Source organism: Archocentrus centrarchus, chromosome 13, assembly GCF_007364275.1.
Source record: "Archocentrus centrarchus isolate MPI-CPG fArcCen1 chromosome 13, fArcCen1, whole genome shotgun sequence".
Lineage (NCBI taxonomy): Eukaryota > Metazoa > Chordata > Actinopteri > Cichliformes > Cichlidae > Archocentrus > Archocentrus centrarchus.
Genome location: NC_044358.1, coordinates 28,182,119 through 28,194,425, shown reverse-complemented (window position 1 = coordinate 28,194,425; position 12,307 = coordinate 28,182,119). Strand labels below are relative to the sequence as shown.

Here is a 12,307-nt window from a genome sequence, read left to right as displayed (position 1 = left end):
CTCTTCTGTCAAACCAACCCTCCTTCCTGGCAGCTCCATCTTCAGCAGCTTTTGCCCACTATATCCACTAGCCCTCCTCTGTACACATCCAAAATATCTTAGCCTTGCTCCTCTTACTTTGTCTCCAAAATGCTCTACCTTAGTGACCTTGTTCATCCTGGTCACTCACAATGAAAATCTGAATATCTTCGGTCTACCACCTACAGCTCAGTCTGTAGGTGGTAGACCTATCCACATGGCTAGAAGGAACCTTTAGGGAGGCTCCACTGGCAGGATTGATGTTACACCATAAGAGGGAACACCTTACCTGCGATCTCATCCCAAAACAAATGTTTGAAGTATGCAAAGCTAGAGTCATTTTAGAAATGAGTGTTAACAGGTTTAATGTTTGAAGAACAAAATTATCCAGCTTTTTACTTTGCCAGTTGTTAAGCATGAGTGTAGGAATATTCTGCTGTGGGGTTATGTGGCAGCCACTAATAGGATAAGTTAAGTGAATAGAGGGATGAATGGATCCTACCAAATATTTGCAAATTCTGCAACAATGTAATCCAAAGTAAACCTCAGACCCTACTATGACTCACTTAAAAAAAAACAAAAGCTGAAGTTTTTGAACTACCCTCATAATCCCCTGAATAGAATCTGCATGCAGCCTTGACATTTTTCAGTAAGTTTATTTTTCTCTTGTATGTCCTTTTATACATCTTCTGACTACTGAGTACACACACTTCAAAATGCTCCCAAAGTGCTTTGTTTTAACTGCTTACCTGAACTGGTGGGAAACTGTAGGAGTTTTTGAAACCCTTGAGGTGGTTTAGCTGTTTAACTTAGGACAACTCCTGCTAAACTATAACTAGCTGCAGCTGCACACTAAACTAGATCACATTGCTGTGGTAAAATGAACACAAGTTCAACTAAACTGCAAGAGGGCCAAAACTTTATGTAGCACATTTACTTGGGCACTTGATATATTGTTGTTATCAGCTATCAAGAGGACTCCATAAATAAACAAAAATTCTTCCCAATATACAAAAGAAGAGCTTCAAAAAAGCCATAACAGCATTTTTTTTTGCTCCAGTTTAAAGATAGCTGAATAATTAGCATGTATTATATTCTCACACTGACTAACTGCTCTTTGTTTACAGAGGTTTAGCATTAGTGCCTTGTTTGCAGTGGCTCTCAGGGTGTGAACAGGTGGAGCAACAACAATGCATCAAACAGGTTTGAATTTTTAAAGCTGCAGTTGTTTAAGTGATTAGTATTGTTTCTGCACTTTATGATTTAAGAAGATGATGTTCTCACAAAAAAATCTGTTGCCCATGCTTTACTATAATTAACCAGCCACAGTGCTGGCTATATCTCAGTGATACTTATTTACATTTTTAACACTTCTAAAATGAAAGCACACTACACAAGAATTTATAAGATGCTTACATTTGAAGAAGCATAGAGCTGTGGGCAGCTATGGCTCAGGTGGGCGAGTGGGTCATTTATCAATTGGAAGGTAGATGGCTTGAGCCCCAGTTCCCCTAGTCTCCTTGGGCAAGATACTGAACAATGAGTTGCCTCTGATGCTTCCATTCAACTACAAATGCATGTGTAAACGTTGGATAAAGTGCTTAAGCATAGATAAATGCACTGTGTGAATCTGTGTGCGATTGGGTGAATGAGACTTGTAATAGAAGGCACTTTGAGTGCTCAAATTTAGTAGAAAGATGCTATATAAAGTACTGGTCCATTTAGCTTCTATTAAGGCATAAAGCAAAATGTGACTACCATTATTTTTATGTTCTTCTAGCATCACTTCACTGTAAATGGTCACAAAAAAAAAAAAAGACAGAGGCCTAAAGTAAAATGAACTGAAAGTGAAGCATGAAAATAAATCACAGCTGAGCACATTTGGAGGTTAGCAGCAAACTCTTGTGTTTCTGTTTATTTTAAGTTGCCTGTTCCTTCTTTATTGAACACTGGTAGCACCACAGTTACCCACAAATATGAGGAGCAATGACTCTGAGTGACATCACCACCCTGCTGCTGCCCACAGGCCTTTTTTAAGCTTCCTCCTTTTCTTTCCTCAGCGGGACATCAGTCAGGAGCTTCTCTTCAGTGACCTGTTTATACTCTCCTTAATTCTTCCTATCATTTCTCTTCATTTTCATTTGGCAACAGACAAGAAAAGTGCTGTAAACATCTCAATGGTAAAGCACCAGAAGGTGCTGGAATGACTGGGTGAAGGGTGGAAGAGAAGGAAAAGGAGGAGGTAAAGAGTGAGAGGCTGGGAGAGGAGGCTGTGGGGTCTCATTGCTGGATTCGGCGCAGCGACTGCACCTGGAAGGACTGAGCGTGGGAGCCCCACTCTCTGTAATGTTTGTACTCGCCACCGTGACGGTCACACTCCATGATGTACTGGTAACCACGGTAACCTGGAAACTGGTAGCACACCCAGCTGGAGGAGGAGGAGAGGGAAATTTGTGGCTTACATAGTAAGTGAAATGAAATGCATTTAGAAAACTATAAGTGAAGCTACATGAGGAAAATGCTGTAGGTCAGCTGTTTTAATCACTTCATTCAAACAGGCTCATCAAATACAATAAAATGAACTATTTCTCTAATATTAGTCGAGTGAATAAGTCTGGAAGGTGCTAACAGTTAGGGTGCTAAACTGACACCTTGATAACACTATTGATCCCAAGAGAGGAAAGTGAAACATCATAGCAGCAATACAAGGTTTACAATAATATATGGACTAGATAATGAACCTTAAAAAACTAGAGCAGTATATATATTATGAGTCATTCCTACATACACACTATACTAGCTAGATTAGTGTATTTTTTAGCTGTAAATATTCAAATAATGTAGAGGTAATTTAAGTTGCAATCACTAGTTAAATACAAAGGCTGCAAATCTGTACTTTATGTGCTATATTCCAAGTGTTTTATTATATCAGCCATGTTGGTAAAATAGGCAGTTTTTATCTGTTCTCTTCATTCATGCCCACTTTAACATGTCCCAAACCTGTAAAGTGCCATGCAAGCTCTGATCTTGAGACTTACGCGCCGCTCTGAACTTGCATAGATCCAATCTCGTTGTTGCCCCAGCCCATAGCCTGCAGGGAGGGGTAGTCATCGTTTATCTCCCACTGGCGCCCCATGAAGTTCTCCTTCTCAAATAGCACCATCTTGGACTCCTTGTGATTCTGTGTGTGCATGAGTCAGCCGAAGTAAATAAACAAAAGGTAGCAAGCTTCCGGGAGGGTTGCATAATTATCATCAAAATTGTGTCATTGTGTCCAAAATCTAATCATTTATAAGGTTCAGCTGCATTACGTTCTATTTTAGGTTGCAGTGAGCACCTTTATTAGTCACTCTATTGAGCTCTACAGACAAAAGAGACTTTTTTTTTTTTTTTTTTACTCTGAACATTTTGGATAGACAGAGAAAAAGCAGAAGCTGATTATTTGGGACAGAAACTTACAGCAGAGCAGATGGGGCGGAAGCACATCATCCTCTCAATGTGGTAGGCGTTGCTGCCGCTCCATGACTCCCAGTAAGGATACTCTCCTCTCTCCAAAACAAACTGCTGGCCACAGAAGCTGGAGTGCTCATATCCTGCCCAGCTGTAATGAACGAACAGACAGATGCACAATTGCATCACTGGATCACGAGAACACTTGCAAAATTAATTAGCAGACATCAGGCAAATGTTTTCTATATTTAAAGAAAGCTTTTAGTGAACTTTAAGGAACCAAGAATGAGCTGCAAATCATTTGGAGGCTTATAATCTCAGTTGCAATGTTCTGAAAATAACTATTAACAGATCTATCAGTAGCTTTCTGTATGAAATTTGTTGCATTACTTTAAACGCATGATAAATGAACTTCAGGTCAGATCCCTGCTGTCAGGAATTTCTTTACTCTGTGGCTGACTTACGCGCCACACTCCACCTTCAAGGAGCGAATGTTGTCAACGCCGCACTCCATGATGTTCTGGCAGGCTGAGGTAAACTCCAGACGCTTCCCCTGGAAGTTCTCCTGATCATAAACTGTGATCTGGAGCGGACACAAATGCATACATGTAGTATGCACATGGTGCACACACACACACTGATGTGCGCACAGTATCATGTATCTGATACATTTATCAGGCCAGGCCAGGCTTGATATTTAAAAGCATTATCTGCTTTTGTTATCCATCCATGACAAGGCATCAAACTCACCTTCCATGGTCCCAGAGGGTTAGGGTTATTCAGAGCCATGCTACTTTGTATCTCAGAGCTGATTTACCTTCAGAGTAGAGAACAGCGAGTGTCACATTTATGTGAGTGCGCAATCATGCCACAGTTTATCATTAGTAGCACTTAAAACAAGAATGAGTGTTTCTGCAGTTTTTATGCAAAATGTAGTGTGATCTCACAGACTGTCACCATCATGTTTCATGTGTGTGTGTTTTTTTTAACTGGGGCTAATTTTATAGCAAAAGTAGACAAGTCCATTTATTAGAACGACTCTTGACCTATAAACAATACTCCCTTTGTCATATATATTTGGGTTTGAAACCATTCATATAGCCAGCTATAGGAAATGCTCCAAACTTGATGGAGTCACAGTGCATACATGTCCTCTCTGTGTGTGGTCAGTACGCCTATGCATATCTGCCCTCTGTCTATACATTCGTGTGACTCAGCAAAATCCACAAAGAGAAAAGATGCAAAAATGTAAAGTGACAATAGTCTGTACAAGGCTGTAGGCTGAATGGACTGAGATAGAGGGCTTACCTGACTGGCCCCAAAGAATAGCTGTTCAGTGTTCACAGGGGGGTCCACAAAACGATGTCCTGACCCCAGAGTAAACGGACCTATTTATACATGTTGGTGCTGAAAAGCAGCTGGGCCTGTGGGTCGGGGCAGGAGTCAGCACATTGCTGCTCCATGTATTGTTCGGTGCTGAGCTGCTGGGCTTTAGCTGCAGTAGGACTGGACGGAGGGCACGGTGCCCAGTGCAGATAAGCACAAGTTCCAAATGGCCCATGACTGGTGGGCCGGACCAAGTCCTGGCACAGCCTAGTCTAGGGAACAGATCATCACAGATGTGAACACCCCTGGCAGAGACTGCGCTGCAATAGGAAAAGTACTACAAGTAGATTTCAAGTAGAGAGCAAAAAATGGAAAAAGATGGACATGTTTTAACTTTTCAGCTTTAAGTGGTATTTTAATTCTGGGTGGACTAAAAAAGATGTCTTGTAAACAAGATAATATATTTCTTGTTTACTCACTGAGGTCTTTCCACGATTGCGTGTGCTCTGTCTCAGATTTGTACATCATGCCCACTTCTACTGACCCCACATCTCCGATCCTTTCACCTCACCATTCACGTCTATGTGCGTACATGCTCAGTCATGCAGGCAGACTGTCATGGACAGAGACAGGCACGCAATGACTTGTTCATGCACTCATACATACATCCAGAGCATACAAATGGCACACACACACGCAAACACACACAAAGTCATTTACACCATAACAACTGACCTTTTAGTGCACACACATCTTCCCCCTGCATAGGCTCTTCTTTGCCAGTTATGGTGACAACCAGGCTCTGTCACTTTAATGTTTGCTCCAGTGCGTTTGTGCTTCTAACTCTGTTTCCTGTTGTTAATTCAGTTCTTTGTCAAGAGTTTCCAACCCGTGTCTCAGAAGACCAGCCTCTGCCTCACCTGCTGACTCCAAGCTCTGGCTCCTCACTCTGCTCAAAGGACTTCTGGCTCTAACCCCAACTCACCTGCCTGCCCGCTCCCTGCCAAAATCCTCTGAGTTTCTCCCACCTGGATCACACAGTAAGACCTATACAATCTGAAACTTACCTCTGCTCCTCACAGTCACTCCCAGGCTCTGTCTAACCACCTCTCTCCTCCTCTGCAGAGGCCACCCTCATCTCCAGCTAGAGACCGGACCTTTTGATACACTACTCACCTCTGTCAATAAAACTGTTAAATCTTTTAATCGTAGTCGCAGTCTGATTTCTGGGTCTGAACTTTGTGTAGCAATGACAATTTCAACTGCTATTATTATACATCCTAATAATATTTTGTCTTTAAGGCAAGAAAAATAAATAGTAATTTGTGACTTAATTGCTGCAAAGATGTCTTTAAATTGCATCTTATATTGCATCAGCATCTCTACTGGTTGCTGTAACGCTGCACTCTTTTTGCACAGATATCAAAGCTGCATATACTGCATATTGTGGATCAGTGAGGAAAAAGTAAAACCTGTTGGAGCTTTTTGTTGTTATTGTTTTTAAACAACTTGTGATTTAGCAGTCACGTAATTAACCACTTAAGTATACATGGACACTGTAAATTAAATTTTTTTAAGTGAAGCTGATATACTTCTATAAAATTCATGGCTGAAGAGCTACACTATTGTGTCTCTATTTTCTTAAATGTCAAAGCTAAAACATGGTTCATTCATACACAGATAAACATTAAGAGGTATAGTGTTGAAATCAATATAAATACTAACTTTTTTTTTTTGTTACTGTTAATCTAATATGACTTTCAAAGTTAAAGAGAGAACAGAAAAGGCTTGTGATCATATAGCATGACCAATCTTTGGCCAAGCTTTAACTGTCAGACAGATGGCCTCCCATTTGACTCTAGAATACTTTACATCATGGCCAAACATCCCCACTTTGTTTGTTCAGATGCAGTTTTGCAAACCAAAGTCATACTGCCATGTTTTTTTTAGAGAAAAGAGGCTTTCCCCTGGCAAACCCTCCAAACAAACCATACTCCTTTGGTCTTTTCTAATTATACTGTCGTGAACTTTAACATTTAAGATGCTAACTGAGGCCTGTAGAATCTAAGATGTAGCTCTTGGGTTTCTGCTTTTTGCAGTTTCTGTGAGCATTGCATGGTCTGACCATGTCCAGTCCTGGGAAGACTGGCAGCTGTCTTGAATGTTTTTTTTGGGTTTTTTTTAATAATCATTCTCACTGCAGAATGATGCATTTCTAATTCTTTGGAAATGACCTTAATTTCACAGTGACGGCCAGCAACAATTTCTTATTTAAGATCATTGTTGATATCTTTACACACACCTGCAAACTCCCAAGACTTCTACTTTTATAGAAGAGGTCACACTTGCTGATAACCAGTGAATCAAGTGCATTTGATTAGCTACTTACCCTCTCATTTCCTATGAAAGCTATAAGGTTGTACTTAGTTTTTTGTACTTAGTTTTTCACACACCGTATCTGCATTTTGACTTAATTTTTGTTAGTTAAATAATGAAATGGTGTAATATATCATATATTGTTGTTCATCAGAGGGTGAAATTACATAATTTTAGAACCTGCTAAGGACCCGATAATTTTTTAATCATGTCCCGATACATAAATCCTTAGAACTGAAAGAAGGTGTACTTGCTTTTACCATGACTCTAAAAAGAAGATGACAGTGGATTTTATTATAGCAACCAAAAATCCATTTAAAATGTTTCTGGCTTGTTGGCGATTTCACAAGTCACACCAAGAATCTGTCAGTCTGCCTGCTGCTTCGCATGTAAAAATAATGTATGCATGTGATATTGATGTGTATACAAACTTGGATACATGTCTGTATGCATGGATATGACCTGTCCAGCACCCAAATGCGCAAAAGAGTGTCCGTTTGCCTGCCTAAACGAAACTCCTGCACTCAGCATATTGGAGACATGGGGCTCAAAAGCTTAGACTGCCTAAACCAAGGATCAAGAAAAAAGAGAAAAAAGGAGGTGAAAGAAAAAAGAAATCACAGTGAAACTGGTCAAAGAAGTAAAAACTGAAAATGATTTTAGAAAGAAAGTGTGGGACAGCAGATTCACACACACATAAAAATGTGTATTTGTTTTGTGTGTGTGTGTGTGTGTGTGTGTGTGTGTGTGTGTGTGTGTGTGTGTAAAAGCAAGCAAACTTTCTGCTGATGGCAGTGACTGTCCCCAGTCCCCCACAATGGTGCTGGGCAACAAAAGAAGCAGCTGAGTCATCATGACTTGTCCGTGGATTAGCAGCATGCCCTTTGACCCCACACCATGATCCAGCTCACAGCCAATAAGAAGTCAGAATCCTGCCTCTGTAGACTTGGTTTGGATGTGAATGTATATATATATCCCCACTCATAAGGTCGCCGTCCATCACTTTCTCTAAAGGTCGGTCCGTTTCAGGCATTCCTTCAATTGTAACTGTAAGTTTTCCTCTTTCTAACTTTTAAAGAACTGCCAGACTCATTATTTGGGAATATTGCATTTTTTTTCCTGTCTACTCACTTTGGACTGAAAGAACCAACTATGGACTGCTGCTTCTCTTAAACCTTAACTTTGACCTGAATAGGAGGGATAGTGACACAAAAGGCAGCTTACTTACTTGTCACCTTGAAGTAAAATTAATGAGAACGATAAGGAACTGTGTCCAGTTCTCTTGTCCTTAAAAGGCTTCACAAGGCACTATTGACAGATTTTTTTGGATGGTTACTGACTGTCCTGGAAAATTTGCACGGTAAATACAACTTTAAAGGCAAAACCTGTGTGTTGGTATGATTTAAACAAGTCAAAAAAGAAAGTAGTGGGTCATGCTGCACTCTTACAGGAAAGATAGATTTATGTTATGCTTGCATAACAAACTCTCTGTGCTTTATGTTTGTTATTTTATAATAAGCAAAATCATTTTGAGAACAAATTTGAGGAAGAATTTTTATTCTTAATGAGCAACTTGACTCTACCTGAACTGTGATATCACTGTGGGTCGTGATGCTGCGCATGACCAGAAGAACTGACTTCTTTTTTTTTATAAATTGCAAAAGAAAATATGATACATGTAAAAACAGCCTTTGGACAAGTCTAATAGAAACTTGCTTCTGAATGAATGAAGAATCAATCCAGTGAATCTTTCTGAAAAAAAAAAAAAAAAAAAAAGAGTTATCCTTGAGTTCAGACAGCCACTATTTTAATGTAATTGCTGTGTTGGAGTGTATGCCATATTCTAGCAGTCAAGTAGAAGTAATTATCCTTGTCGTGATCTCTGAAAACAGCTGACTGACTTCATGCATCTTCTCTCTAGAGCTGATCATGTCTCACTCAGGTGCTCAAGGCAGCATAGGCAGCCACTCTGCCATTGGGCTGCGCAATCACAAGGTACTTCCACAGTTTTCTTTAAGATGAGCGATCCTAAAAAGAAACTATGAAAACAAGTAATTTTATATCTAAAGTATTGAGAAACGAATGCTTTCAGCGTGTTTCACTTTCAGATATACCTCTATGAATATGAGAACTTCCAAGGCCGTAGGATGGACCTGTTTGGAGAGAACCGTAACCTGTGCGAGAAGGGTATGGACAGAATCGGCTCCATCCGGGTAGAGATTGGACCGTAAGTCAACAACCCAATGTTAAACGTATTGCGAGTAACAACACAATATATGTTTTCCCCTTTCCTTATCTATATGTCTGCCTCTCCAGCTGGGTGGGATATGAACAGCAGAACATGACCGGTGAGATGTTCATACTAGAGAAGGGCGAGTATCCCCGGTGGGACACTTGGTCCAACAGCTACAGGTGCGACCGCATCATGTCCGTCAGACCTCTCCGAATGGTAAGTTTTTTTTGTTTTGTTTTTTGGTGGTGGTGGTGGTGTGTGTGTGTGTGTGTGTGTGTGTGTGTGTGTGTGTGTGTGTGTGTGTGTGTGTGGGGGGGGGGGGGGGGGGGGGGGGGGGCTTTTGTTTCTGCTGTCAGCCTCCAATTCCAGCTCCCATCCGTCTATTTTTCATCCATCTTCTGTTGGCTTAAAAGTAAGTTTCTTCAGGGTTGTTGTTACATGTGTATTTATAGGCTCCTTCCATTTTTGGATTAAAGCGTTCATTAGATGACATTTTTGTGCAGCTGTGTTTCAATTTGACTTAGAAAAAAAAAAACAAGCAATTAAAAGTATTCAACATTGTTTGTCAAAGATTTGATTTTATCCTCTAAAACATTTATATTCAAAAGCATAACCAATATTACATAACCATACTTCACCTATCCTCAGTAATCCTAATAATCCTTTGGTTATGTTTATTTATTTTTGACTGAAATCTAGAACAGGAAAGCTGAAATATCAACATTTACATAATGTGAGGGCAAACAGTTGAAAAGTGATTTATTTCTTCAACAGGACCCACAGGACCACAAGATTTGCCTGTATGAATGTGCGAACTTTGAGGGTCGTAAGATGGAAGTGTGCGATGAGGATATTCCAAGCCTGTGGTCTTATGGCTTCCAGGACCGCGTTGCCAGCATTCAGGTCACCGGTGGAACGTAAGTCTGGTCACCTTTTTTGGCCACTTCTATTCAGGCCCAGTGCCAAAGCCCCACTTGGCTTGAGCCCTCCATTTGCAGTAGGTGATCAAAGGGTGCTGGTCACCCAAACTGGAGGGGATTGGGCCATAGCTGCTAGGCTTGATGACCCTGAAGCCCAGAATCCAAAATGCTTCTGTCAGATAATCAGGATTTTCTATAGCTTGAACCTCTTCAGACTCTTCAGTCAGAGAATGGAAAATAAGAAACATTGTGGGGGGGGGGGGGGGGGGGGTAATGCAGAAAACACCTATCTGAATTGTATAACAACATATATCCAGGTAGCACCAAACTTAAGTGCAGAGACTTCTATTTATATAATAATTAAAACAGTTTTACACCTACTGTACCTAGTATCTGAAAACTGAAAGGTAAAGCTCTATAATTCACCTATTTTTCTGTCTTCTTCACATAGCTGGGTGGGTTACCAGTACCCTGGCTACCGTGGCTACCAATATATGCTTGAAATGGGTGCTTACAAGCACTGGAATGAGTGGGGAGCCCACCACCCCCAGATCCAGTCCATCCGCCGGGTGAGAGACATGCAGACGCACCGCAGGGGCTGCTTTGAGATGACCGCATAGAGGAGTCCTGTTGACTAAAAGGAGGGAACAGCAAGAGTTAAGTCATGCTGCTAAACATCCCTTGAAGATCCTTCAACAGCCACTTGGCCACACCAGCTGATGGCTTTTGAATATTGTTTCCTGGTAGAGTTTGGAAATATGTGGCAGGGTGAATGATTCTGGATGGGATGAAAAGTTCTTATTGTCACGGACTCTTAGAGTAACTGTAACACAGGTTAAAAACAGTAGCAAAGCTCTCTGTCTACAGACCTCATGGAAAGATTATATGATTTATCTCAACGGGGGATTAAAGGGGATTAGTGGATTTAATGGTTTGTGTTTATTAGTTTGTTTCAATGCTATTTTTCCAACCATACCTGCAACTCTTTGATTTTATTTTTATTTACTTGATGATGTATTTCAAGCTGAAATGATGTCAATAAGCCTGTTTATCACGGAGCTCTCCTTCTACTGGGATCCACAGTCTAGTCTAGTATAGGGATAGACATTATCACTGCTCACAAAGTACTACCATGGACAGCTCTCAACCCAACACATCCCCTGCAGTAATTTCTCCAGGCAGAGGGAGGCAACATATCCTCATCGCAAAGCCTCAGAGACTGGAAAGCAATACTGGTCAATGATTTAAATAGACTTAAAAAGAAGAAAAAACAAAAGAGGAGCTGTGTAGGGCTGCATGTTGCTGATGTGAAAATCTTTTGCCTCGCCTGTTTCACCTCACTGATGGGGCTGTCCAGAAGGTTTGCATTTTAAATGTTCTCAGGGATGCTGGCATCTGGAAAGCAACTTTCCAATGGAAAAATAAAAGTATTGTACCTGAAAGACAGTCTCATTGGCCTACTTTCTTTTCTCTCTTTGGAGGTATTTTCTTCAAATGATGAAGGCTAATTATGAAACCCCACTCTGCAGTGCCTTTCTATGCCATTCAGCTAACTCTTGATTTTCCAGCATGTTCCAGCTTGGTCTTTTTGGTTCACTCTCACTATTTTCCCCAAATTCACTTTACACTACCTGATGGCACACCGGCTACAAACAGATTGGTATTTGGTAACTAATGAGATTAACTACTGTACTTAACATCATCAGCAGTCCAAAAACAAAAAGAGGGGGGGAAACGGTAACAATATCTGCTGCTGAAACAGGACGCACGATGAAACGATGAAACTCCTAAGCTGTGTAGAACTGCAGAACCAAACCTCAACATAGCTCATATTTTGGGAGGCAAAAACGTACACTGTGACCTATATTTCCAAAAGAGAGGCAGCGTTATGTAGCAGGCACATAAAAGCTTCGCAATGCACTTTAGCAACTGTCTCTTTTCACGCAGCGGTGCAGTAAACGCATCATACACAATATGATTTCCA

At 40.7% G+C, this 12,307-nt stretch overlaps 2 protein-coding genes across 2 annotated transcripts; one reads left to right on the top strand and one right to left on the bottom strand.

Annotated features, from left to right (window-relative positions):
* Positions 1-1,960: 1,960 nt before the first annotated feature.
* On the bottom strand, positions 1,961-4,894 carry cryba1a (crystallin, beta A1a). The gene is made up of 6 exons (XM_030744696.1): positions 4,777-4,894; positions 4,219-4,285; positions 3,933-4,051; positions 3,478-3,619; positions 3,057-3,199; positions 1,961-2,446 (listed from the first exon to the last, which is right to left on the bottom strand). The coding sequence occupies exons 2-6, from the start codon at positions 4,255-4,257 to the stop codon at positions 2,299-2,301; spliced, it is 591 nt and encodes a 196-aa protein (XP_030600556.1). The 5' UTR covers positions 4,258-4,285; positions 4,777-4,894; the 3' UTR covers positions 1,961-2,298.
* Positions 4,895-8,108: 3,214 nt separating this feature from the next.
* On the top strand, positions 8,109-11,756 carry crybb1l3 (crystallin, beta B1, like 3). The gene is made up of 6 exons (XM_030744500.1): positions 8,109-8,219; positions 9,092-9,165; positions 9,279-9,397; positions 9,487-9,619; positions 10,178-10,320; positions 10,775-11,756. The coding sequence occupies exons 2-6, from the start codon at positions 9,100-9,102 to the stop codon at positions 10,941-10,943; spliced, it is 630 nt and encodes a 209-aa protein (XP_030600360.1). The 5' UTR covers positions 8,109-8,219; positions 9,092-9,099; the 3' UTR covers positions 10,944-11,756.
* The last annotated feature ends 551 nt before the right edge of the window (positions 11,757-12,307 follow it).